This window comes from Balaenoptera acutorostrata, chromosome 1, assembly GCF_949987535.1.
Source record: "Balaenoptera acutorostrata chromosome 1, mBalAcu1.1, whole genome shotgun sequence".
Lineage (NCBI taxonomy): Eukaryota > Metazoa > Chordata > Mammalia > Artiodactyla > Balaenopteridae > Balaenoptera > Balaenoptera acutorostrata.
In genome coordinates this window covers 165286340-165310506 of record NC_080064.1, presented here as the reverse complement: position 1 = coordinate 165310506, position 24167 = coordinate 165286340, and the positions used below count along the sequence as shown (strand labels likewise).

General features: G+C 47.9%; 2 protein-coding genes across 2 annotated transcripts; one reads left to right on the top strand and one right to left on the bottom strand.

Annotated features, from left to right (window-relative positions):
* Positions 1 to 2589: 2589 nt before the first annotated feature.
* On the top strand, positions 2590 to 6646 carry LOC130704524 (regulator of hemoglobinization and erythroid cell expansion protein-like). Its single transcript, XM_057526795.1, has 5 exons — positions 2590 to 2673; positions 2905 to 3005; positions 4380 to 4523; positions 5829 to 5890; positions 6382 to 6646. Exons 1-5 carry the CDS (start codon positions 2663 to 2665, stop codon positions 6604 to 6606), a joined length of 543 nt encoding a protein of 180 aa, XP_057382778.1. The 5' UTR covers positions 2590 to 2662; the 3' UTR covers positions 6607 to 6646.
* Positions 6647 to 17285: 10639 nt separating this feature from the next.
* On the bottom strand, positions 17286 to 23422 carry LOC130704625 (vasopressin V1b receptor-like). The gene is made up of 2 exons (XM_057526789.1): positions 22155 to 23422; positions 17286 to 18384 (listed from the first exon to the last, which is right to left on the bottom strand). Exons 1-2 carry the CDS (start codon positions 23095 to 23097, stop codon positions 18056 to 18058), a joined length of 1272 nt encoding a protein of 423 aa, XP_057382772.1. The 5' UTR covers positions 23098 to 23422; the 3' UTR covers positions 17286 to 18055.
* Positions 23423 to 24167: the final 745 nt, after the last annotated feature.

The window sequence follows — 24167 nt, the reverse complement described above, 5'->3', positions numbered from 1 at the left end:
ATTGCGGTGAGGGGCCATTAGCCACTGATGTAATGACATCTGTCATCATTTTCATACCTCATCCTGCCCAGATTTTATCTTCAAACTGTACTCAAAATGAATGCCTAAGTTTCCAAAAATAGACAGACCCAATTTTAATAGCTCAACTCTAGTCATCATCTTGGTGCAGTGTTTTAGGGTTGAATAATACCTAATAATTACTGAGAGCTTCCCACATGCCTGCCGTTGTATTTAGGTCTTTATAAACATAACTCCCCAAGCCCACACAAGAACTCTGTGAGGTACATACTATCATTGTCCCCATTTTACAGGTACAGAAACTGAGACACTGAGAAGTTCAATAATTCACACCTAGAAGGGAACAGAACTTGGATCCATATTGAGATCTGTTTGACTTTTATGCTATATATTGACACAGCTACTGTGTGTCATTTGGCTAGTAAGGTGCTCACAGTATATTAAAATGATAGAAGGAAGTATAGGCAACATAGTTTTGTATAAAGAGACAAAATAAGATATTGGTTTTTTAAAAAAATTTACTTTTGGCTGCGTTGGGTCTTCGTTGCTGCGTGCAGGCTTTTCTCTGGTTACGGTGAGCGGGGCCTACTCTTCGTTGCGGTGCACGGGCTTCTCACTGCGGTGGGTTCTCTTGTTGTGGAGCACGGGTTCTAGGCACGTGGGCTCAGTAGTTGTGGCTCGCGGGCTCTAGAGCGCAGGCTCAGTAGTTGTGGCATACGGGCTTAGTTGCTCCGCGGCATGTGGGATCTTCCCAGACCAGGGCTCAAACCCATGTCCCCTGCATTGGCAGGTGGATTCTTAACCACTGCGCCACCAGGGAAGCCCAAGATATTGGTTTTAAAGTAATGGAACATTTATATAATGCAGTGATTATCAACTGGGGGCAAAAGTGACTGCCTCAGGGGGACGTTTGGAAATGTGTGGGGTCAGTTTTGGTCATTTTGGTTGTTGCATTAACCTGTTACACCTGTTATTGGTGGTCCCTCAGGACACAATTCTAGACAACAAGGAACTGCCTGCCTCCAAATGTCAAGAGTACTAAAAAACACTAATAAAATGGAATAGTGGTAATTTTAAATGATGCAAAAGACTGAAGGTGGCAAACTCAGATGCCTTCAGGGATCAGTCAGGGACTGAAAAGTACATGGCCCTCCTCAGGGCATCCGCATACAAATCCTTAAAGCACATTATCAAACAAAGTCATCTAGGCGTCAAATTTGGCCTGTGGGCCCCAGATTGAGGCTGTTTAATGAAGGTTTTCTGATCTGGAAACAAGTTTATGATCTATTAAGCAAAGAGGAGGAGCTCCTGGCAACCTCCAGCTGGCCAACACCCAGCCCTGGAGAGGCAGTGGTGGCTAACTCCACAACCTCCCTCCCCAGTTCCTGCCTCCCCTCTCTCCCAACTTGGTCCAGGTTTGATCTTGGATAGCCCCAGTGTGAGAACCACACGCAGAAACAAAAATGTCAGGACGTTCCACACTGCCCTTATCACTTGGAAATGCTGACAGGGAAAATAAGCCTTACTGGCAATAAAAGCCTTTTCAATGTTTACCATCTGCAGCAGGACAGTGGGCCTTCTTGCGGCCCCATCTTGTGCTGAGTAAACATCATTTCAAAGGCTTTGAAACCATCCTGTCTTTTTCTTGCAGTAAACTCCATATTCAGCACCATTTTTTTTTTGACAATAAAAAATTTTTTTAAATTGAAGTATAGTTGATTTACAGTGTTGTGTTAGTTTCTGGTGCACAACAAAGTGATTCAGAATATATATATATTCTTTCTCATATTCTTTTCCATTATGGTTTATTACAAGATGTTGAATACAGTTCCCTGTGCTATACACTAGGACCTTGTTGTTTATCTATTTTATATATAGTAATTCGTATCTGTTAATCCCAAACTCCTAATTTATCCCTTTTCAGCACCATGTTGTTGGAATTGATATGCTAATTTTTTAAATAAACATACTCATGAGGGTGGAACAGCATCCACAGTCCTGGGCCTAAAGCCCAACGAAGGCACAGAGGGTGTGGGTGAGTGTGTGTGTGTGTGTGTGTGTGTGTGTGTGTGACATTGGGCTTCTTCACAGAATCTCCCCCAGTGTGTTTGCTCCTGTTGGACCCCTTTGTGCTTCCAGCAGCAGGTAAGGCTCTGGGAGCAGAGATGAATGGTTGGGGGTGTAGGCTTGGATGTAGAGCTCAAATCCAGGCCTGGCTGTACGGCCTCAGACTCCTCCCTCAGCCCTCTAGACCTCACATTGCTCCTTATAAAAGGAGGGTAGTGACATCTAGGTCACGGGATTGTGCGAATCAGGTAGGATGGCGGGTGTGCCGGGGGCTCAACCCTGTGGCTGGCAGCGAGCGAGTACCCACTGGTTGGCAGGTGCTAATATTGTTACTGCCTATTTTGTAGATTCAAAAACTGGAATCTGGGGCGAGAAAAGCAAATGACCCTCTAGCAGCCAAGACTGCCCAGGAGTCCTGACCCACTGCCTCACCTCCGTGGGTCTCCAGGGCAGTCCCGCTCTTGGTGCTGCCTGGACACGAGGTACCCCCAGTGGTTCCATCCACGTCTCTTCCTGCTGCCCCTGAGAGAGCCCAAGCCCCTCTCGTGACCTGCGATGGCCCTGCGAGGAACTCGTCATGCTGACGGAGTGAGTGGCCATGGAAGAGCCGGCTCAGGTTCCCATCAGGCTGATGGATGTAGCCGGCTTCCAAGTGTGCACATCACCCTCCCCGGCCCCTAAAGCCTTTCCATTTGAGAGGGAAGAGACCCAAGACGCACAGCAACACCCGCAGGCTGCCTCTGGCTCAGGGCAGGGATGGGTTTGCAGCCGTCTCGGTACCTCTGCAACCCCTAACCTGATTTCCTCATTTCCCAACAGAGAAATGAAGGTCTGGCACGGAGTAGTGATCGCAGTGGTGTCTCTGGTACTGCAGGCCTGCCTCATCGCAGCCGTCAACTACCTGCTCAGCAGGCGCATGGGTAACTGGCTCAACATCCTCTTCCCTCCTGGTTCCCTTCAGGGACCACTCCCGAGCCTGCAGCAAGATGAGCCCCCTTTGGAGCCCCCGAATATCACTTGAAAACCTACTTGAGGAATCCCTGGCCAGATGCCCCTTCACTCCACCAACCTCTAAGCCGGTAATCCCCACTCTGGCCCAACCTATCTGCGGTTGGGAATGATGGCTCAGAGTCCTTCCACTACCCAGACAAGCTTCTGCCTAGAGACAAGCTGCTGCGACGCTCATGAGGGTGCGCTCACTTAACCTGAGCCTGGTGAACTTCCTTCATCCCTGCCAAGGGACTTAATGTGAAGAAATGGCCTTGAATTACAACAGAAGGGTGAATGGTATGGTTAGACTAAGAGATTAGCTTAAATTCCTGAGCTGATTTGCAGTGGAAAGTAGGAAGCTCGGTCCAGGGAAGACATTACAATTAAGGAAAAAAATAAACTGCTTTGGCTGTGTTAAGACAAGGGATTGGGGGCTTCCCTGGTGGCGCAGTGGTTGAGAGTCTGCCTGCCAATGCAGGGGACACGGGTTTGAGCCCTGGTCTGGGAAGATCCCACATGCCACGGAGCGACTAGGCCCGTGAGCCACAATTGCTGAGCCTGTGCGTCTGGAGTCTGTGCTCCGCAACAAGAGAGGCCGCGATAGTGAGAGGCCCGTGCACCGCGATGAAGAGTGGCCCCCGCTTGCCGCAACTGGAGAAAGCCCTAGCACAGAAACGAAGACCCAACACAGCCAAAAATAGATAAATAAATAAATAAATTAAAAAAAAAAAAAAAAAAGACAAGGGATTGGGCAAGATGGTGTAAGTCTAAGCTACTCTAGTCAATCATTCATTCATTCAATACAACAGGGAACAAAATAAAAATCCCTGCCCTTATGGACCTTACATTCCATGGGTAACACAGACAATAAACAAGTAAAATGTGTGTTAGGTTATGGTAAGTGCTAGGGAGAAAAAAAATGAAGCAAGGCAAGGAGATACGAATTGGATGGGGGTCAGCATCCCTGAGATGCTGACACTTGAGTCTAAACCTGAGGGAAGTGAGGAAGTGAGCCACACCTACAAAGGCCGTAAGCCAGGAGAGTTTGTTCATAACAGCAGAAGCAAAGGGGCTGGGTAGCTGGAGCTGAGGTGCGGCAGGAAGAGGAAGGAGGAGTGAGGCTCAGAGGGACTTGGGCTTTTACTCCAAGTGAGGCGAGGGGCGTTGCAGGGTTCTGAGCAGAGGCGTGCTGAGGTTTGAAGAGATCCCTCTGATCAATTTTCCCTAATGAGAGCTGTGCTCACAGACAGGATGTGCCTCACTTAGTGAACTCTCACTTTTGACTCTTGCCCTGTCCCCTCTAGCCAAGGAGAATGAGCGGATACTGGAAAAGGCCAGGCTCCAGGTCCCCAGGCCCAGCCCTGCCCACTACTGCCCACCTGCTGCCAAGGAGATGAAGGAGACTCGGGCAGAGAGAAGCACTCCTGTGCCTGAGCCCCGTTACCCGCGTGAGTACAGGGGTGGGGGGAGAACTTGTCTCAAAGCTTATTCTGCTCTGTCTGGACTCCCGGGGAGCCTCCCTGCAGCAGCCCTGGTCTGTCCTGCCCAAACCACTAGCCCGAGGATTCCTCACACCCTCCCCAGTACAGGCCAAGCCAGGCCCCCATTTTCAGAAGGTGGTTCATCCTATCCAGTGGGGCAGATTGCGTTGGGTTTGTGTGGGTCTAAGTTCTTCTCTAGCTTTGGTCCTGTGTGAACGGCTGCCACGGAGGACTGGGGGCTGTCTCTGCTCCTGTCTTTGTGATACTACGGCATCTTTTCTTCTGCCTGCCCGTTAGTGGTGGAGCCGAGATTTCAACTGCCTCTGCCTGCCCCCAGCCATGGAATCCGGGCACTTTAATAAATCTGAGTCTTGGTGATGGTTCACATCTATATCCCCCTCCGGCAAGTGAACCAACAGGAACATCACGTGCTCGTTTTCTCTCTCTTTCAGCTTGGGAGACCCACCAGGTCACTATTCGCACAGTGGAAACTGCCGCTTCCACAGCAAGAGAGTCACTCACCAGAGATTGCTCTTTCCACTGCTTTATCTTTTGGTTGATTTGAGTTTGCTCTGTCCTTCTAAATTTTATCTTTTCAGTTGGAGAAATCTGGTTGTCAGGCTTCCTCGCCACCCAGATAAGGCCTCAATGCACGTGGGAATCAGAAGATGCCATTTGCATGAACTCACGGTCTCAGTGGAAGGGGAGAGGCATGGGCCTCGCCACAACCCCTGACCCTGATGCTTCCCTGAAGCCTGGTCAGAATCAAAGACTCCATGGTTGGCAGGGACCTCAGAGATCATCGTCCAACTCTCTGTGTTACAGGGGACAAGACCAGGGCACAAAAAGGAATGTAACCTTGCTGGAGTTAGTGACAGGTTTAGATGAGAAGCTGTGCCTGTGATTTCTGGGGCCAGAGCTCTTTGCCTTGGGCCGCAGCGGCTCAGCATGCCCCGCCTACTCCCCTTCCAGCAGATAGCCCTCCCCAAGCACAGTCCAGCCTGGTGGGCTTGGTGTTACTTTTAGATGGAGCTGGACAAAGCAGCAGTGCCTGGACTCTTGGACATGTTCCTGGTTATTTTGGGAGGCTCCCCCCTTTCTCTGTTCTATTCCTTTTTTCTCTTTGGGGGGCTCTGTATCTCTCTTCCCCACTCCTCTTTGAGTTCCTCTCTCTGCCTCTGTCTTCATCTCATTCTCCCTTCCATTGCCTCTATCCTCTCTTTACACCCTTTGACTTTCTTTAGAAGAAGAACAGTTTCTATTTCACCCTAGATGACAGTGACACGTCCTCAGACAGCTCCGACAGCTCGGACGGCTCACCTCCCACCCACCAGGTAATGGACACTCCTAGTGATCCCAGCCCTCCATATGCAGTCTGGGGTCACCGTGGCTCCAGAGATGGGAGCAAGGAAGGGGGTGCTTCTGGAGGCATTACCTCATCCTTAGGTGAGGGTGGTTGGGCTTCCATTCCCAGGCCCGTATCAGCACAGAGCATCCAAACAAAGTGGGTCTGAGTGAACTATAAAAATGAAGGTGCTAACAGGAAACCCCTTGCTCCCCATGTCCCAGTCACTGACCAGGGTCCACTCTGAGTGCTGACCTCACTTGGATTAAGTCTCCATGTCTTTCTTCCTTAAACCCATACATTCCCACAGGCACAAGGAGCAATCTTCCTCATTGCCCTGGCCCTGCTCTCAGACACAGCTACCCGGGACCCAGGTTCTTTCCCATCCAGCCTAGGGCGAGCCTCTTTGAGTGAGAGTTGAGTACCTCCTCCAAACATGGTAGGGATCTTGACCAAATTTCTTTGCTTTTTTCCCCTAAGGCCACCAAGGATGTGAACTACACACAAGTGGTCTTTTCAGCTCCTGGAGGACAAAGAAATGACTCTGTCCTGGACTATGAGAACATAGAGGAAGCCACAGATTACATCAATGTCAAACCAAAAAGCCACAAGCCCAGTTTCTGGACTTCTGTGAACCCTGGTGTCTTTGAGCGAGTGGAATACCCAAGTGGCCATGTGAATTCTAGGCTTTTTAATGGGGTGTAGTTCCTTATGAATTCTTGCACTTATTTTGTAGGGGGACTAGTGTTTGGGGGGTTTTTTTGACAAGGAAATAGGAGAAAAAGTATGCCTGTATGTCAGCAAGGAATATTCAGATTAGGAAGAACTTCCAGGTTAAGTATGAAAACATTGGCGCATATCAGTAGAGAAAGTGATGAAGTCTCTCTCCATAAAAAAATTTTTAAAGATTTTAATCAACTGTAGTAGAGTTCTGTTTGACAGTCTTATGATTAAATGCCTCTCTGAGCTATTTAATTATTGGCAATAAACAACTGCCTTAAAATTTTTAAATAAAACAGCAACCACAGGTCCCTCTTTTCCTCTGGCTTAACCTTGCATGCTGTTCCTTTATTAGTATTGTATCTTGCTGAGTAATCCTGCTCTGCCCTCAGAACTTTAAATAGTGCATTTGGAAAGCTCACCATTACTTAACCTTTGAATCTGCTGTTCTTAGAAAAGAAAGATGAGAGTAGTAAATGCCAACTAGCATCACAATCTGTTATTCCAAAAAAACTTTCCAAATTCAACCCAGTAAAAATCAATATCCATTCTTGGTTTGTGGTTGTTGTTGTTTTTACTTTTACTACCAATTAGTAGTAAAAGAACACTTTCTTAACTTGATTAAGAACAGCTTATCTGAAACCAGCTAATGGCATGATATTTAACTGTAAGGTCCTAGACGCAGTCTTATTAAATCATGGAACAAAGTAGGAATGTCCAAAAGCCTAACATTTCTTTACTATCTAACATTGTTCTAGAAATTCTAATCAGTGCAGTAAAACAGTTAACAAAAATCAGGCTATAACTATGGAAGAGGAGAAGTTTGTCATCGTTTGCGATATGCTAGGGAATTAACTATGTTTTAAAATTAATAAAATGCAGTTAGCAGTGACTAGATAAATATACAACTTACTTTTCCCAACAGCTAATTAAGACACGAAATGAAAAAAAAAAATTGCTCACAATAACTAAGCAAACATCTCAAAAACGGAAACCCTATTATAAAGCAGAAACTAACACACCATTGTAAAGCAATTATACTCCAATAAAAATGCTAAAAAAAAAAAAAAAGGAAACCCTAGAAATACTCCTAGCCGAATTCAAACCCCAGATGGGTGGCATTCAGGTCTAAAGACCATTCATTAGCTGTGCGCCATCTGCTGGCTATAAATGACCTTTCTAGCCCTGGTACTGAGTGGGTTGCGGGGGAGGGGCAGGGGCCGCTTTCATCTTCCCAGGTTCCTCTTCCCCAAGATGACCTGAAGAGATGGTTTTGAGTTTCTGGGGCTGGAAACTTTTGACACATGTCCCTACACCTTTTAGCTACCACTGTTCTTCCTCTCCTACTATTGTTTGAACATTTGTGTCCCCCACCAAAGTTATATGCTGAAATCCTAATCCAAGGTAATGGTATTGGGAGATGGGGCCTTTGGGAGGTTATTCGATCATGAGGGTGGCAACCTCCTGAATGAGATTAGTGCTCTTAGAAATCCACAGAGCTCCCAGCGCCTTCCATCATGTGAGGATACAATGAGAAGTCTGCAACCCAGAAGAGGACACTCACCAACCGTGCTGGCACCCTCCAAAACTATGAAAAATGAATATCTGTTGTTTATAAGCCACCCAGTCTATGGTACTTTTTAGGAAGCCGTAGGGACCAGGACATCTCCTTAGAAAGTTTTTCTTCTTTTTATTCTTCCAGTTTTACTGAGATATAATTGACATACAGCCCTGTATAAGTTTAAGGTGTACAGCACAATGATTTGACTTACACACGTCATGAAATGATTACCACGATAAGTTCAGGGTGCATCCATCGTCTTGCATAGACACAAAATTAAAGAAATAGAAAAAAATGTTTTTCCTTGTGAACTCTTTACTCTCTTAACAACTTTCACATAGAACATACAGCAGTGTGTGATAGATTTATCACGTAGTACATTGCATCCCTAGTACTTACTATCGTGTAACTGAAAGTCTGTACCTTTTGACTGCCTTTATCCAATTCCCCTCCCACAACTCCCACCTCTGATACCACAAATCTGATCTCTTTTTCTATGAGTTTCTTTGTTTGTTTTTGTAGTATAATTGACCTATGCACTATGTTAGTTCCTGTTACACAACATAGTGATTTGATATTTCTATACTTTCAAAATGATCACCCAGTCTAACCACCCTCTGTCACCATACAAAGATATTATGTATTATTCCCCACACTGTACATTTCACACCTGCAACTCATTTATTTTGCAACTGGAAGTTTGTATCTCAATCTCCCTCACTTATTTCTCCCCTCACCTCACCCCTTCTCCTCTGGCAACGATGTGTTTGTTCTCTGTATCTATTACTCTGTTTATGTTTTGTTATGTTTGTTCATTTGTTTTGTTTTTTAGATTCCACGTATAAGTGAAATCGTACAGTACTTGCCTTTCTTTGTCTGACTTACTTCACTTAACAGAATACCCTCTAGGTCTATCCATGTTGTTGCAAACTGCAAGATTTCATTCTTTTTATGGCAGAAAAAGATATACGCACTCCTATGTTCATGGCAACATTATTTGCAGTAGCCAAGATATGAAAGCAACTTAAGAGCCCATCAATAGATGAATAAAGAAGAAGTGGCTATATATATACATATATACATGTATACGTATATACGTGTATATATATTGTAAATGATATATCCAGTAAGGGAGATATCCATATATCTCCCTTACTGGATATATCACTTGCAAATTTCTTCTCCCATTCAGTAGACAGTCTTTTTTTTTATAAATTTATTTATTTATTAATTTATTTAATTTTTGGCTGCGTTGGGTCTTTGTTGCTGCGCATGGGCTTTCTCTAGCTGTGGTGAGCGGGGGCTACTCTTTGTTGTGGTGCGCAGGCTTCTCATTGTGGTGGCTTCTCTTGTTGCGGAGCACGGGCTCTAGGCGTGCGGGCTTCAGTAGTTGCAGCACGTGGGCTCAGTAGTTGTGGCTCACGGACTCTAGACCCCAGGCACAGTAGTTGTGGCACACAGGCTTAGTTGCTCCATGGCATATGGGATCATCCCAGACCAGGGTTCAAACCTGTGTCTCCTGCATTGGCAGGCGGATTCTTAACCACTGCGCCACCAGGCAAGTCCCAGTAGACAGTCTTTTCATTGATAGTTTCCTTCATGGTACAAAAACTTTTAATTTGACGTAGTCCCAATTGTTTATTTTTGCTTTTTTTTCCCTTGCCTGAAGTGACATATCCAAGAAAAATGTTACTAAGACCAATGTCAAAATGTGTACTGCCTATGTTTTCTTCTAGAAGTTTTATGGTTTCAGGCCTTGCATTTAAGACTTTAGTCCACTTTGAATTTATTTTTGTGCCTGGTGTGAGAAAGTAGTCCAGTGTGATTCTTGTGCATGTAGCTGTGCAGTTTTCCCAACACCATTTATTGAAGAGGCTGTCCTTTCCCCATTTTATATTCTTGCCTTTTTTGTCATAGGCTAACCTACACTTCATATGTGTGGGTTCATTTCTGGACTCTCTATTCCAGGGGTCCCCAACCCCCAGGTCGCAGACCGGTACGGCAGACTGGTACCAGTCTGTGGCCTGTTAGGAACCGGGCCACACAGCAGGAGGTGAGCAGCGGGCGAGCGAGGAAGCTTCACCTGCTGCTTGCTCCCGATTGCTCGCATTACCACCTGAATCATCGCTTGCATTACCGTCTGAACCATTGCTCACATTACTGCCGCAAACATTGCCGCCATTGCTCGCATTACTGCCTGAACCATCCTCCCACCTCTGTCCATGGAAGAATTGTCTTCCATGAAACTGGTCCCTGGTGCCAAAAGGATTGGGTACTGCTGTTCTTTTCTGTTCCATTGATCTATGTGTCTGCTTTTGTGGCAGTACCACGCTGTTTTGATTACTGTAGCTTTGTATTATAGTTTGAAATCAGGGAGTGTGATATTTCCAGGTTTGTTCTTCTTTCTCAAGATTGTTTTGGCTATTCAGGGTCTTTTATGTTTCCATACAAATTTTAGAATTATTTGTTCTAGCTCTGTGAAAAATGCCATTGGTATTTTGATAGAGATGGCACTGAGTCTGTAGATTGCCTTGGGTAGTATGGTCATTTTAACAGTATTATTTCTTTTTTTTTTTTTAAATAAATTTATTTATTTAATTTTTGGCTGCGTTGGGTCTTTGTTACTGCATGTAGGCTTTCTCTAGTTGCAACAAGCAGGGGCTACTCTTTGTTGCAGTGCACAGGCTTCTCACTGAGGTGGCTTCTCTTGTTGCAGAGCATGAGCTCTAGGCACACGGGCTTCAGTAGTTGTGGCGCACAGGCTTAGTTGCTCCGTGTCATGTGGGGTCTTCCCGGACCAGGGCTTGAACCCGTGTCCCCTGTATTGGCAGGCAGATTCTTAACCACTGCGCCCCCAGGGAAGTCCCTAACAATATTATTTCTTTCAATCCATGAGCACAGTATATTTTTCCATCTGTTTGTGTCATCTTCAATTTCTTTCATTAGTGTCTTATAGTTTTCCAAGTACAGATCTTTTACTTCCGTAGTTATATTTATTTCTAGATATTTTATTATTTTTGATACAATTGTAAATGGGATTATTTTCTTAATTTTTCTTTCTGATAGTTTGTTGTTAGTGTATAAAAATGCAACCAATTTCTGCATACTAATTTTGTATCCTGCAACTTTTCCAAATTCATTGATGAGCTCTAGTAGTTTTTTGGTGGCATCTTTAAGATTTTCCATGTGTAGTATCATGTCATCTGCAAACAGTGACAGTTTTACTTCTTCCTTTCCAATTTGGATTCCTTTTATTTCTTTTTCTGGTCTAATTGCTGTGGCTAGGACTTCCAATACTATTTTGGTTAGAAGTGTTGAGAGTGGGCATCGTTGTCTTGTTTCTGATCTTAGAGGAAATGCTTTCAGCTTTTCAGCATTGAGCATGATGTTAGCTGTGGGCTTATCATATATGGTCTTTATTATGTTGAGATATGTTCCTTCTATAACCACTTTGTTGAGAATTTTTGTCATAAAGGAATGTTAAATTTTGTCAAAAGCCTTATCTATATCCATTGAGATGATCAAATGACTTTTATTCTTCAGTTCATTAATGTGGTGTATCACATAATTTGTGGATATTGAAAAATCCTTGCACCCCTGAAATAAATTTCACTTGACCACGATGTGTGATCTTTCTAATGTATTGTTAGATTAGGTTTGCTAGCATTTTATTGAGGAGTTTTTCATCTATGTCCATTGGTGATATTGGCCTGTAATTTACTTTTTTTGTGATATCTTTGTCTGGTTTTGTTAGCAGAGTGCGGCTGGCCTTGTAGCATGAGTTTGGAAGCATTCCTTTCTCTGCAAATAATTTGAGAAGGATAAGCATTAATTCTTCTCTAAATGTTTAATAGAATTCACCTGTGAAGATGTCTGGTCCTGGACTTTTGTTTGTTAGGAGTTTTTTAAATTACTGATTCAATTTCATTACTGGTGATTGGTCTGTTCATATTTTCTATTTCTTCTTGATTCAGTCATGGGAGAGTGTACATCTCTAGGAATTTGTCCATTTCTTCTAGGTTGTCCATTTTATTAGCATATAATTGTAGTAATCTCTTTTGATCCTTTATATTGCTGTGGTGTCGTTTATAACTTCTTTTTTCATTTCTGATTTTATTTATTTGGGCCTTCTCTCTCTTTTTTCTTGACGAGTCTGGCTAAAGGTTTTTCAGTTTTGTTGAAGCTTTTCTTAATGGGGAAAAAGAGATTCTACTGATTAGAGAGGCAGAATGAAGACTAACCACTACCAAAGTCAACAACAATGACACCATCTTTGCAAACAGAAATAAAACCCTACTTTTTATTGATCTCTTTTAAAAAGAAGAAAAAAAAAAAGAGAATTCAAGAGTGTGCTGAAGAGATTCAGCAACAACACACCCAAGAGAGACTGGGCAGAGATACTGCTGAGACAGTTCCCACACCAGGAGAGGGGACAACTGCAGTAGCATGGACAGAGCACCTGCTTTCTGCAGAATTCTGGATAGGCCCTGGGAGTTAGGAGGATCAAACACAAAAATAAGACTTGATCATGTGAATGGGGTCAAGGCATGTATGACCTAGTTGTGGGGACAGGCAAGAATATGTACAAAACAACATGTGACAAGGGAGAATTAACACAGAGCAATGAAACCAGAGCTCATCAATGTTTAAGTAGATTGAGTATAAGAATGTTAAGATCAGGTGGGTCTAATCAGAAAGAAACATCTCAGAGGGAGGTGGTTTCTCACCTCAGTTTAGGAAGAAGGATGGACAACTGATGGATGGGAGAAGAGGCAGAGGAAAGGGAGCAGGCCTGACGCAATGGAGGGACTCAATAAATTCTCCAGGGACTGACCTGAACTGAACTCAGAAGCAGTGATGATACTTGGGAGCAGGATGTTGATGTCAGAGAAAACAGAGACAAGAATGCCACTGACCACCTGATTAAGGTCAATAGTGAACTTCTGCTATGATTGGCTTCAAAAGTATGACTTTCACGGCAGGTAAGTATATCATAGAGGTTAACATTAGCATTCACCCCAGTTGCTTATAAGGGGAAGGCATTCTTGGCAACTGCTGTTTAAGAATAGAGTTGAAAGTGTGACTCCAAGTGACTTACAGAGGTTTGACTGACCATCAATGGTGCAGATGACTTAGATGACCTGATAAGTGAAGAGGAGGACTGATTTCACATCCTAAAGAGCTTGGGCCAATAAGCTGATGACTGGGGCCAGCTAACAATATGACCTGATCCTCATTGCTAGCCATGTTACTAGAAATAAAATGGCTTTTTGTTTGTGATACCTCTGTGAGCTTAAAGGGTTAGCTGCTTAAATCCGTATAAACGGTTGCCTGTACGAGTAATCACCATTTGAGGAGCACAGCTTCTGGTACAATGAAGTCACTCTCTCCCATGTTGTATGTCATCAGAACCTCCAGGGAAGAATCATGCTGCCCCACTCTGGGCTCCTCTGTGGCTAAAGACTGGATAAAATCTCTCCAAAACTATCTTTTTTTTTAATGAGAGGTGGGCCTCTCTTTTTTTTTTTTAATTAATTAATTAATTAATTAATTTATTTATTTATTTATTTATGGCTGTGTTGGGTCTTCGTTTCTGTGCGAGGGCTTTCTCTAGTTGCGGCAAGCGGGGGCCACTCTTCATCGCGGTGCGCGGGCCTCTCACTACTGCGGCCTCTCTTGTTGCGGAGCACAGGCTCCAGACGCTCAGGCTCAGTAGTTGTGGCTCATGGGCCTAGTTGCCCCGCGGCATGTGGGATCTTCCCAGACCAGGGCTCGAACCCGTGTCCCCTGCATTAGCAGGCAGATTCTCAACCACTGCGCCACCAGGGAAGCCCTCCAAAACTATCTTATACCTAGGTACTGATAAACTGATTTGCTACTGGCAACCAGTAGAAAGTTGATTACATGCCAATGATGAACTGGGAATACACAGTAGACTAGAGTAAATGTGATCTGTCTTCCATGAATTTTTATTCTAAAGGAGCAAGCACCCAATGCTCACCATAGAACTGAAGCAGAATTCCATGAGGGACACTAACTTATTGGCCAGCAAGACCCACAGGGTGAGGAGGTATTTTATGCTCAACATCAGTGGGATATTTGCTCTCAGATCAGGACAGTCTTCCTGGTCCAGAGGGGCCTCAAGAGGCCTTCTTACCCAAGCCCCTGGCCTCTAAACTAAACACATTATAATTTCATCATTGAGGTCCCCTACCTCCCTCATACACTCACCCTTTCAGGAAGGAATTTCTATACTCAGGCCCTTACCCTGCAGAAGAAACCTCTTGTTCTTTGCCCCTCCTTGCCAAATACATCCTCTGTGAACTTAGACGAAAAGAACTGCACGTCCAAGTATCTCAACAGAGCTGGTCAAATGAGAGATCAAGACTCTAGAACTTGAGGGAAAGTTAGTATGGCATAAGAACTGGAAGACCCATGTGACTTTCCCAGTAGGTCCCTGTGGGTCATTACTGCTTCAGACACACTTTCAGCTCTACACTGCCACCATGTGGCCCCAGGGCAAATCCCAGGTCACTCTTGTCTCCTTTTCCCTCTTAAGTGAATGTAAGGGTACCAAGAAGGTGGTTCCCCGCCCCTCAACCTTCCCCTTGGCCCTGTCCTGTTCAAGGAGATCACAATTTTATTTTAGCTTACATATTCCATTGTCATTGCTCATAGGAAACAAAGATGCCCAGAAATCTCCTGGTTATTAAGTAGTTGTATTGGTCAATTTCAACCACATGTCTGGGTTCTGGACCCAGGAGTGAGTTGCTGTGGCCTAGGTTGAGGCTAGAGCCCCTCGATAGATAAAATACCTATTTACATACAAAACACAGAGTCATCTGCAAAATTACTGGCCTATACCAAACAACATAAAAAGCCATTCTGAGAAATGCCCACAGTCAAGCAATTAACCTCCTCCTTCCATCTTCTGCCCTGCCCACCCCCCAGACCCCTGCTCCCACATGGGTTCCATGGGACTGAAGTACTGTATTTCACAGAGTCCACAGGAAGGCATAAACATTTTACAAAATTGCTCAGCCCAGGGACAGTATCGCTCAGTTTTTCCTGGGGTGAGCTGTCAGAAATGAGATTGACCCAGAGAGCACGGGACCTCCTTCTTGCTTCCCACAAGGCCCACCTCCCTGGACCCTATCCAAGGCCCTGGCGCTGGCTCTGAATGCCTGTGAGAGCTTCCTACAGGGACTGCAAAAGCCATCATCCATAGATCCAGACAGGATCCTGCCATTTCCTTCAGGAGCCTCCTGGAATAGGCTCCTGAAGCCCCCAGCCCAGTGTCCAGCTGTTCCCCATTGCCCTCATCATAGGACAGCACTAGCTTTCTGGAAAAGGTCAATTGCAGCCTTTCCATGGGAGGAAGAGGGAGGGCCCCAAACCACCACCACAAGTAAATCCGCCCTCATGCGATGCAAAGCTGGAAATATAATAGTGGGATTATGTGCTACTCTTTGCTATAGAAGGCACAGAGTAGGCATGGAAGGGGCTCTAGCCAATCTTGATTCCAGGTCTCTTCTCGCCTCCCTACTATAGAGTCTCCTGGGCCCAGTGCCCTGGAAGTCACCCACTGGATGCAATCCCGAGCCAGGCCACTATCTTCTCTAACGTCAGTAGAGTGTTGTATAGTCTACAGCCTCACATCCGTGCCCTCCCAACAAGGCGGGCATCGTTATTTCTATTTAACAAATGAGGTGTCTGTTGCTCAGAGAGATTGGATAACTTGCCCAAGTTCAAACAGGTAGAAAAGAGGTGAGATCAGGACTCAAACCCAGGTTTGGGGGTACAAGGCCGGTATCCCTTGTACCTCCCAGTCATCGTGATGAGCAAAGATTTACTTAGTACCTCCTATGGGCACCAGGGTCAGGAACTGTGGTCTGAAGTGGAAGCAGAGGAAGGAGCACTTCAACAGCTCACGCTGGCATGGGAGGCTCCTCAGCCCAGCTCCATCAGGACAGATGGACAGGGAAGAAGTGGTTGGATGTCAGGGACTGACATTAGCAACAGGGTGCAGTGAAGAGAGACAGTGGGTTCCCACATCCACCTTGAGCCTTGGTCTCATTAGGGTTCTGTGTCCCGCTCTCCACTTCTCTAGTATTGAAGGGCTGGGGTGCTTTGTTCACTCACAACACTCAGCTTAGGTTCTTTTCTTTTAAGGAAGCCTAATGAGACTTCTTAGAGGTAAGTGGCCTCTTAAAGAAGTGTATCCCCAAAGCCACAGTCACTCCTCAAAACCTCCCTAGGAGTGGAGGGCAGAGAGTGACTGCTCCCTAGAGCGCTCTCAGGAGCTCTTAATTAGATCAGCAATCCCTACATTAGTAGGGGTTCATTCATGTGTTTAGTATAGTTCAAGAGTTTACAAACCACCTGCATACACACAGTCCTATTTGACCCTCATAATGGAGAAAGCAAGGCCATTGGTGGTGGCATGGTGGTAGAACCAGGACCCAGTTCTCCTGACTTCAGCTGATGGTCTTTCCACCATCAAGACCATCGCTTTGATTAGAACCAGAATCATGGTGGAGAGATTATCCCATGGTATAAATCCCACTGGGGATAATGAGGAGCAGGACAAAGCCTCAGATTCTACCTGCCAGGCTCTCTTGGCATCAGCGTCACAGAACTGAGGGCAAAAGCGGACAGTACGGCCAAGGCAGGAACCAAAGTCACCAGAATTGAGTCAAAGGGCATAAATGTCATTGTCATGAAAATACAACAATTCTTCCAGAGCCTATTGGTTAGAATGTCCTTAGAGAATGCTTCTCCAGTCTTGCAAAGTCATGAAAGTTTCAATCTGGGAAACACCTTAGAGATCAACTCTGTTCTACAGGTGAGGAGCTGAGGCCCAGAGAGGGAGGTGACTTGCCCAAGGTCATACAGATACCCCACGGCAGAGCCGAGTTTCCAGTCCTGGGCTCCTGATTTGATCACGGCAAGCATGTGATTCGTGTGGAAGCTTTGAAGAGCTTCAAACAAATCCAGAGCCATGACTGAGTCACACTTTCTCAAAGGATGTCTCCTCTGTGCATCCCCAAGAGGCAGGAGCCATGTGGACCCCTTGAGGGGAGGAGGGAGAGCGACCAATCCCTGTTGCCTCCGAGGCTTCCTCCCACTCAGAATTTTATTGTGACCGTTTTCATCTCCTCCTTTCCTCACTCTTTCTTCTCACGCTCACCCCCCGTGGGTCATTCCACTGAGAATATGCAATACTTTGCCCCGTCACCCACCCTAACTCTAAACGAGGTGCGTGGGGAGAAGAGAAGTAGCGCTTGCAGAGTTTTGACCAGTTACCAGGTGCTGTGCTAACCCTGCATTTCCCTTCGGTAGACAGGTGGGCATAGCAGGCGAAGCCCTCACACCTATTCACTTTCTTCATTACACAATCCTCTCTCTGCCAAAAAAAAACCCAAAAAACAAAAACTCAGGACGCAAACAGGGTCCTTCTCGAAGGTTTTCACTCCTTCCCTCTCCTGGTTGAACTGGGATGCGCTAGTCAGGTTAGGATGGGACAAACCAGATAGGAGACCAGCCTCTGAGTCCCTGCTGCCTGTGGACCCCCAGACAGGACAGCCCTAGGCCTGTCAGATCTGGGGCACCACATCTACCACACGTGTGGTTCCCAGACACCCTGTGAATATGGCAGGATCAGGGAAGCAGACAGTCTGCTTCTCCCTGACTCCGAGCACGTGAGGTTGGGAGCAAACGACGGCAGCTGTGTCACCAAGAGTAGGAGCAGCCATTCTGGCCTCCTCGCCCTGCCTCAAACTGGGCTCCCCTAACTCCAGCCCTGTGCTCCCAGCACTTACATCCAGTGCTGAGATGGGTAGAGGCCCTCTGCCACACTCCAGGGAGCGTTCCCTAAAAGATGCTGGTCTCGGTGATGGTGTCCCTGTCCACCTGCTCTTCACCCTTCAGTGGGTCTTCGGGCCCCGGCCTCTGGCTGAGTCTGGGGCTGAGGCTGAGGGTGGGCAGGACACTGGAGCGGGTCAGCAGCATGGCGCGGCGGCTGGACGGGCTGCCGCTGGAGAGCTGCCTGCACATCCTGGGCCCCGGCCCCCCGCAGCAGGCCAGACGGCAGAGGGAACGCGGCCACAGGTGGCCGTTGAAGCCCATGTAGATCCAGGGGTTGCAGCAGCTGCTGAGGTTGCCCAAAAGCATGGAGATGGTGAAAGACACATTGGTTGAATCTGCCGAGAGAGAAGCACAAGAATTTCAGAGCTTGAAGAGACCTGGGAGAGAGTCCCGGTCCCTACTGAATGGAGAAGGAAATTGAATCCCAGAGAGGACCTGGGACTCACATGGGGTTCTATAATTAGAAAGGAACAAAGCTGGGGCATGAACCTGGGACTCCTGACTCCAGAGTCTTGCCTCACTGATTTATTTGTTTGTTTTGTACTACAGGGTGACGACAGGATCTGAGGCTTGCTCTGAGTTGACTTTTAGAGGTGCAAACATAGTCCGGGAGAGGACCGGCCCAAATAGGAGACACTGTCTTTGTTCCAAAACCTCGATCTTGAATCCCCTAATGGATGTACAGCTAGGATGAAGCAACTTCTATAAAACATACAGGAAAAATAACCATGATTCTAGCCACGTTCAGGCACACCTCCATCCCCACTTATGTCATAGATACGGGTGCACATTGCCTTCCGAATTCTGTCCTCCTTGACCCCTAGGGGTCAGTCCCAGTCATTCTGTCATTCAGTCATTTTGCATGTGAGTATCGACTGTGCCAGGTCAGTGATAGGGACCTGGTAGGGCGATCAGTGGAGCCTGACAGCCCTACAGGTCCCATGATGTCATCTCCAACTGTGCGCCTTCTAGGTACAGAGCATCCAGGCATCCCGTTCCAGACGAGTACTTGTTCTCTGTCATCAGAAATTACATCCAAAGAATGCACCATCCTTGGCGGGTGGGGGAGCTAATTTCTCTCTTGGGCAGTCAAAATGTGAGAGTTCAAAGACTCTGATAAGATTTCTTCCAGATACAATACTCTTTCTGAAAATGAAATGAAACTTCTCATGACAACAGGAAAGCTGCTGGGATGGGCCCCGTCCTCCTGCTAGATGCACCACGGCTACAGTTATGGCGTGGGTTGCATACTGAGTTACCCTGCTCTTCAGTGGAGGCTGTAGAATCACTGAGCACAATGCTTAAGCTGGAAGGAACCTTAGAGGTGGAATCACCAAATACAACGTCAGAGCTGGAAGGAACCTTAAGGGTTATGGCATAGACTTGAACCTAGGTCTTCCCTCTTCAAAGCAGCCATCCTGCACCCTGCCACCATTTCAACCAACAAACTCAAAGGCAAAGCTCAAGTGCCAGCTCTGTAAAGCACCATGAAATCTTCCGATACACAGATTTCTCATGCGCCTCTCCCGAGGGTATGCTCTCCAGTGCGGTACTCATAGCCCAAGAGAAGGGAAGATACAGGGTCAGAATGTTTGAGAGAAGGCTTGAATCATAGAGTTAGGAAGCTGAAGGCACCTGGGCCTGGATGGGCAGGTCTAGGGCACAGAAGTGAGGGCAAGGAGGGAGCATCTGTAAGTGGAGGAGGGACCATCTTCAGCAACAAGCACAGCCTCCTTCAGGCTTGTCTGGGTTCTGGCCTGCTCCCCAGTTAACTTAATACCCAGGGGCTGCAGAAGACTTGGGAAGTTACTTTGGCTAAGGGGTGGTATTCATCCTGTCTGCTCCATCGACGTACATATGTAGTGCCTAGACTAGGCCAGAGACTTAGGGGTTCCAGAAGTTTCTTCACTTGGGAAACATCTGTTTGATTTGGCCTTGTCTGAGCCAGGCCCAGTGCAGGGGCTGGAGATGGGCCCGGAGCACTGGAGTCTGCAGAGGCTTCACCTCTCAGCCCCCGAGGGCAGATCCACTACTAGTCCTGGCCAGCTGCTGCACTGCATTCTGACGGAAGCTCAGCTGACAGTCGGGGGCAGGGCCAAGGGCAAGGATACAGACAGCTTCTCACCAAAGACTCAGGGACAGGCGGCCTGGAGGCTAGTTTGCTGTGGAGGGAAACTGAGTGCACTGGAAAGTAAGTCTAAAGTAATGAATGTCAGCCCGACTCAAAGGTCCCAGAGGGCTTCCAATTTTCTGAGGGAGCACATTTTCTGAGGGATACTTAGTTCCTGTACTTCATACTCAGTGAGGCTCTTGGTAAGTGGTAAGTCACTGTATACATGGGTCTCTGGGACAGGCTGATGATGACAGTGAGTACGGCAGGCGAGCAGGAAAGCCTGCGCTGGCTGAAAGGCAGGATCCCCATCTTCTTGTAGGTTCCTTGATAAAGGGGTGAATGGCCTTCTCACCCCTGGTGCCATCAGCTCAGCTGTGATCGTTGGGCATAAAGCCATGCCACGGTTAAAGCTTGGCCCGTCAAGACCTTGATTCCATTCCTGGCTCCATCTCTTACTAGCAGTGGCACTTCGGACCAGTTATTTCACCTCTCTGAGTCTCAGGTTACTCAGATGTAGACAAGGTCACCCCGAAGTAGCACAAGGCCTGAATGTGTTTGGCACTAGAAAGCCCTCCTTCCTTCTATTCTGTGCTTGACTAGAGCAGGGAGGTCCCTACAGGTGGTTAGGATTAATACGCTCATTGCTTTAAAGGTAATTTATAAATAGTCTCTGGTCCAGACTGGTGTCTGAAAGGTGGTTAAGAAGGGGTATGATGGGACTGTGAGAGTTCAGTATTGCTGTCACACTTCTCTCACAGAGTTGTGTTAACAACACGAACAGCCTTCCACTTACTTCATCTCTCCAGAAGAACAAAGCATTTGGCTTAAGTGTGTCCTAGGATGAGCAAAATGAGATTAGAAACAAAAGCACAGGGAAGGGGGACCACTCCCAAAGAGCTGGTAGGAAGTGGTAGCCAGGGTCTGTTGGCCAGTGAACCCTCAGGAAGCTTCCAGAGGAAACTGTGCACAGGGCTTCCCTAGGGCAGTCACATGCTGCACCCATAATATACCCCGAGCTGTGCATAAGATGTGATGCACTGCAGAGGACACAGTCACCCCTCTTCACAGACTTGTCCCCCACTTAGGGGAGCAGGAACAGATGTCTCTGAATACCTCTCTCCAACATTTGGGTGCCCAGACACCGCGTCTACCTTTCTGAGGACAAGTTCACCCCCAAATGGCCTGACCATCTGGCAGTGTCTAAAACTTAGGAGGCTGCCATCTACCTCACTCCAAAAAATGACCAGAACAAGGCCTTCTATGTGCCAACCGGAACACAGTCCCATTTTGTTTTTCACGTAGGAGGAAGGGCCCTCTCCTCATCACTTTCAGAGCCAGGGTTATGGGGGCGCGGGGGGCAGGAGGATGTAGTTGAGGGAAAAAACGAGGAGGCACCAGGTTTGGGTCCTACTTTTCACTTTGCTGTGTGGCCTTGGGCAAGTCATGTTTCCTCTCTGAGCCTCTGCTTTCTCATTAGCAAGACAAAAGTGTTGAACTTGAAATTTCAGGGTTGTGCACCAAGGCTAATTCATTGAAAGTGGCTGTTGAGAAGGAGTTCAACATCATGTTCAGTTGCAGGGGGGAAGAGTGCTGAGAGATGTAGTTCATGGGCCACAAATTGCCATCCTGGATGGAATCATTTGAAAATCCCTTTCAAACATCTAGCAAACTGCGAGTTGCTCGGCCAAATCTACTAATGGTCATATATTTTTAGGGCCAAATAGTATTTTAAAATGTTTACATTAGTTACCAAAATTTTAAAATATGGAAATTCACGCAAAAGATACTCACATGGCATCTTTTGGCTGGAAGGGAGTTGCAGCTGTCCCTTTTTACATGGGACAGGCACCATCTTTCCTAACTGCTTCACTTATTTGTTACCTATGTGGCCTTGTGAGCCATTGTGACCCTGTCCTAATACTCTTGTGCTCTCCTCTCCGCATTTTTCCACCTCGTGCTCCCACACCACCCCTCACCAGACCACACACTTGCCTTCATCAGGGGCATTCTCGTCCCACACAGACCACATCTGGACGCTGAAGAAAGGCGCCCAGCAGGCGATGTAGGCCAGCACAATGACGAAGGTCATCTTCACAGTCCGGATCTTGGCCCGTGAGATGGTGCTGGTGCTGCTGACCCGGGATGGCAGCCCCCGTGTGGCTGCAGCTGGTGCAGAAGGAGGTGAGGGCCGGTTCCAAGTCCTCCAACCCCCTCCTTCTACCTTCCAGGCCCCGGTCTTGACTTTTAGGTTCTTACAGATTTCATGGCAGATGAGGCTGTAGCAGGCCGTGAGCATGGCCACAGGCAGGATGAAGATGGCCAGGGTGGTCCAGGTGATGTAGGCCCGTGGCCCCCAAGGAAAGCGGAAGTCTGCCCAGCAGTCCAGCACTCCAGAGCCCTGGATCACCTCTCGTAAAGAAAAAATGAAGACTTGAGGGAGGCTGAGGATGGCAGCCAGCAGCCAAGGAGCTGCAATGAGAGGGTAGGTGGACCTGCTGGGCTGCTGGAGGCTGCACAGGGGGTGACAAACGGCCAGGTAGCGGTCAAGCGTCATGGCCAGCAGCATGTAGGTGGAGGCGAACATGCTGAGCACCTGCAGGTACTTGATGGCCCGGCAGAGGGGGTCGGGGCCCTGGAAGCGGTAGGTGATGTCCCACAGCAGCTGGGGCAGCACCTGGAAGAGCGCCACGCCCAGGTCCGTCAGGGCCAGGTGCAGCACGAACAGGTGCATGCGGGAGCGCTTGCGGCCGGGCTGCCCCACCGTCAGCAGCACAGTCAGGTTGCCCCCTGTCGCCAGCACCAGGACAGTGGCCAGGACGCCGATCTCCACCTTGGCCAGCTCCTCATCCCGGCCCAGCCAGGGTGTGGTGGCACTGGGGACAGAGAGGGTGCTCCCGGGCGTGGGGCTGGTGATCCAAGGAGGCCCAGGATCCATGGTGGAAGTTTGCTGGGAGGGAACGGGAGGAAGGAGAGGGATGGATGGAGAGTGTGAGTGTGAGTGGAGAGGTTGGTTGAAGGAGATGGAGTGGGGAGGGGAAGTTTTAAGATGGAAAAAAGGAGAAGGTTGGGGATGACCGGGAAAAGGCTGAAACTGGGTGGAAATCGTTAAGAAGATGGGGGTAGAGAAGACGATGGAGAATGAGATAAGGAAGGAGAAGATGCTGATCCCAGAGAGGGGAGGGGGAACCCAGGAGCGAAGGGAAGGAGGGGTCAGGGAGGCAAGGTGTCAGGAAAGGAAGAATGGATGAGGCTGTGCACGGTGAGGCCTCTGGAAGGGAAAGAAGGCTGGGGCAGCTGGCACCACTCCCAAATCCACCCCAAATTCACTCTCTCCAAACTTTTCTGGAAGCGGAAAGCGGATGTCCCTAAGCCTGCTTGGAGGCGCGCTCCCGGCCATCGGTGTCGCCCGCCGGCCTGGAAGCCCCAGCCGAGCCCACGCGCCCCGGCCGGCGTGCGGCGACCAGCGGCAGCTGGAGCGCAGCGGTTCGGCCGAGCGAGTTTTATGCTGTAGCGCAGCCCGAGCGCAGCGGCACCTCGGCTCGCCGGTTGGCTCCTGCAGAGGAGGGCGGGGTGACACCCACAGGAGGAAGGACCGAGAGCCTGGGTGGAGGGGTGGGGGTAGGTGTCGGGGGAGGGTCCTGGAGGAGGGACAGAGGGGCGGTGGACCAGGGACAGGGAGCCAGAGAAGCGGACGAGGCGAGCAAGCGCTCACCAGCCGGCGCGACCCACGGACCCTCAGACAGACAGATAACCTCACCCTGGCTCGCACCTGGAACCCCCGGACTGTCTCCCGAGACAGGTGCACACCCGGGGGACGGGTGGTGGCCACCCACCTATGTGGGGACTCCAAGGCTGCCTGCTCTGTTGGGTCCCTGAACGGGGCTCCCCGTTAGCCCAGAAAGGTCCAAAATCTGCAGGGGTGGCCAGGTGGGCGAGGCAGGGCCCCAGACGGAGCCCACGGCCCTTGGGGGTGACGTCAGACCACAGACTCTGTTGGAGACTTGG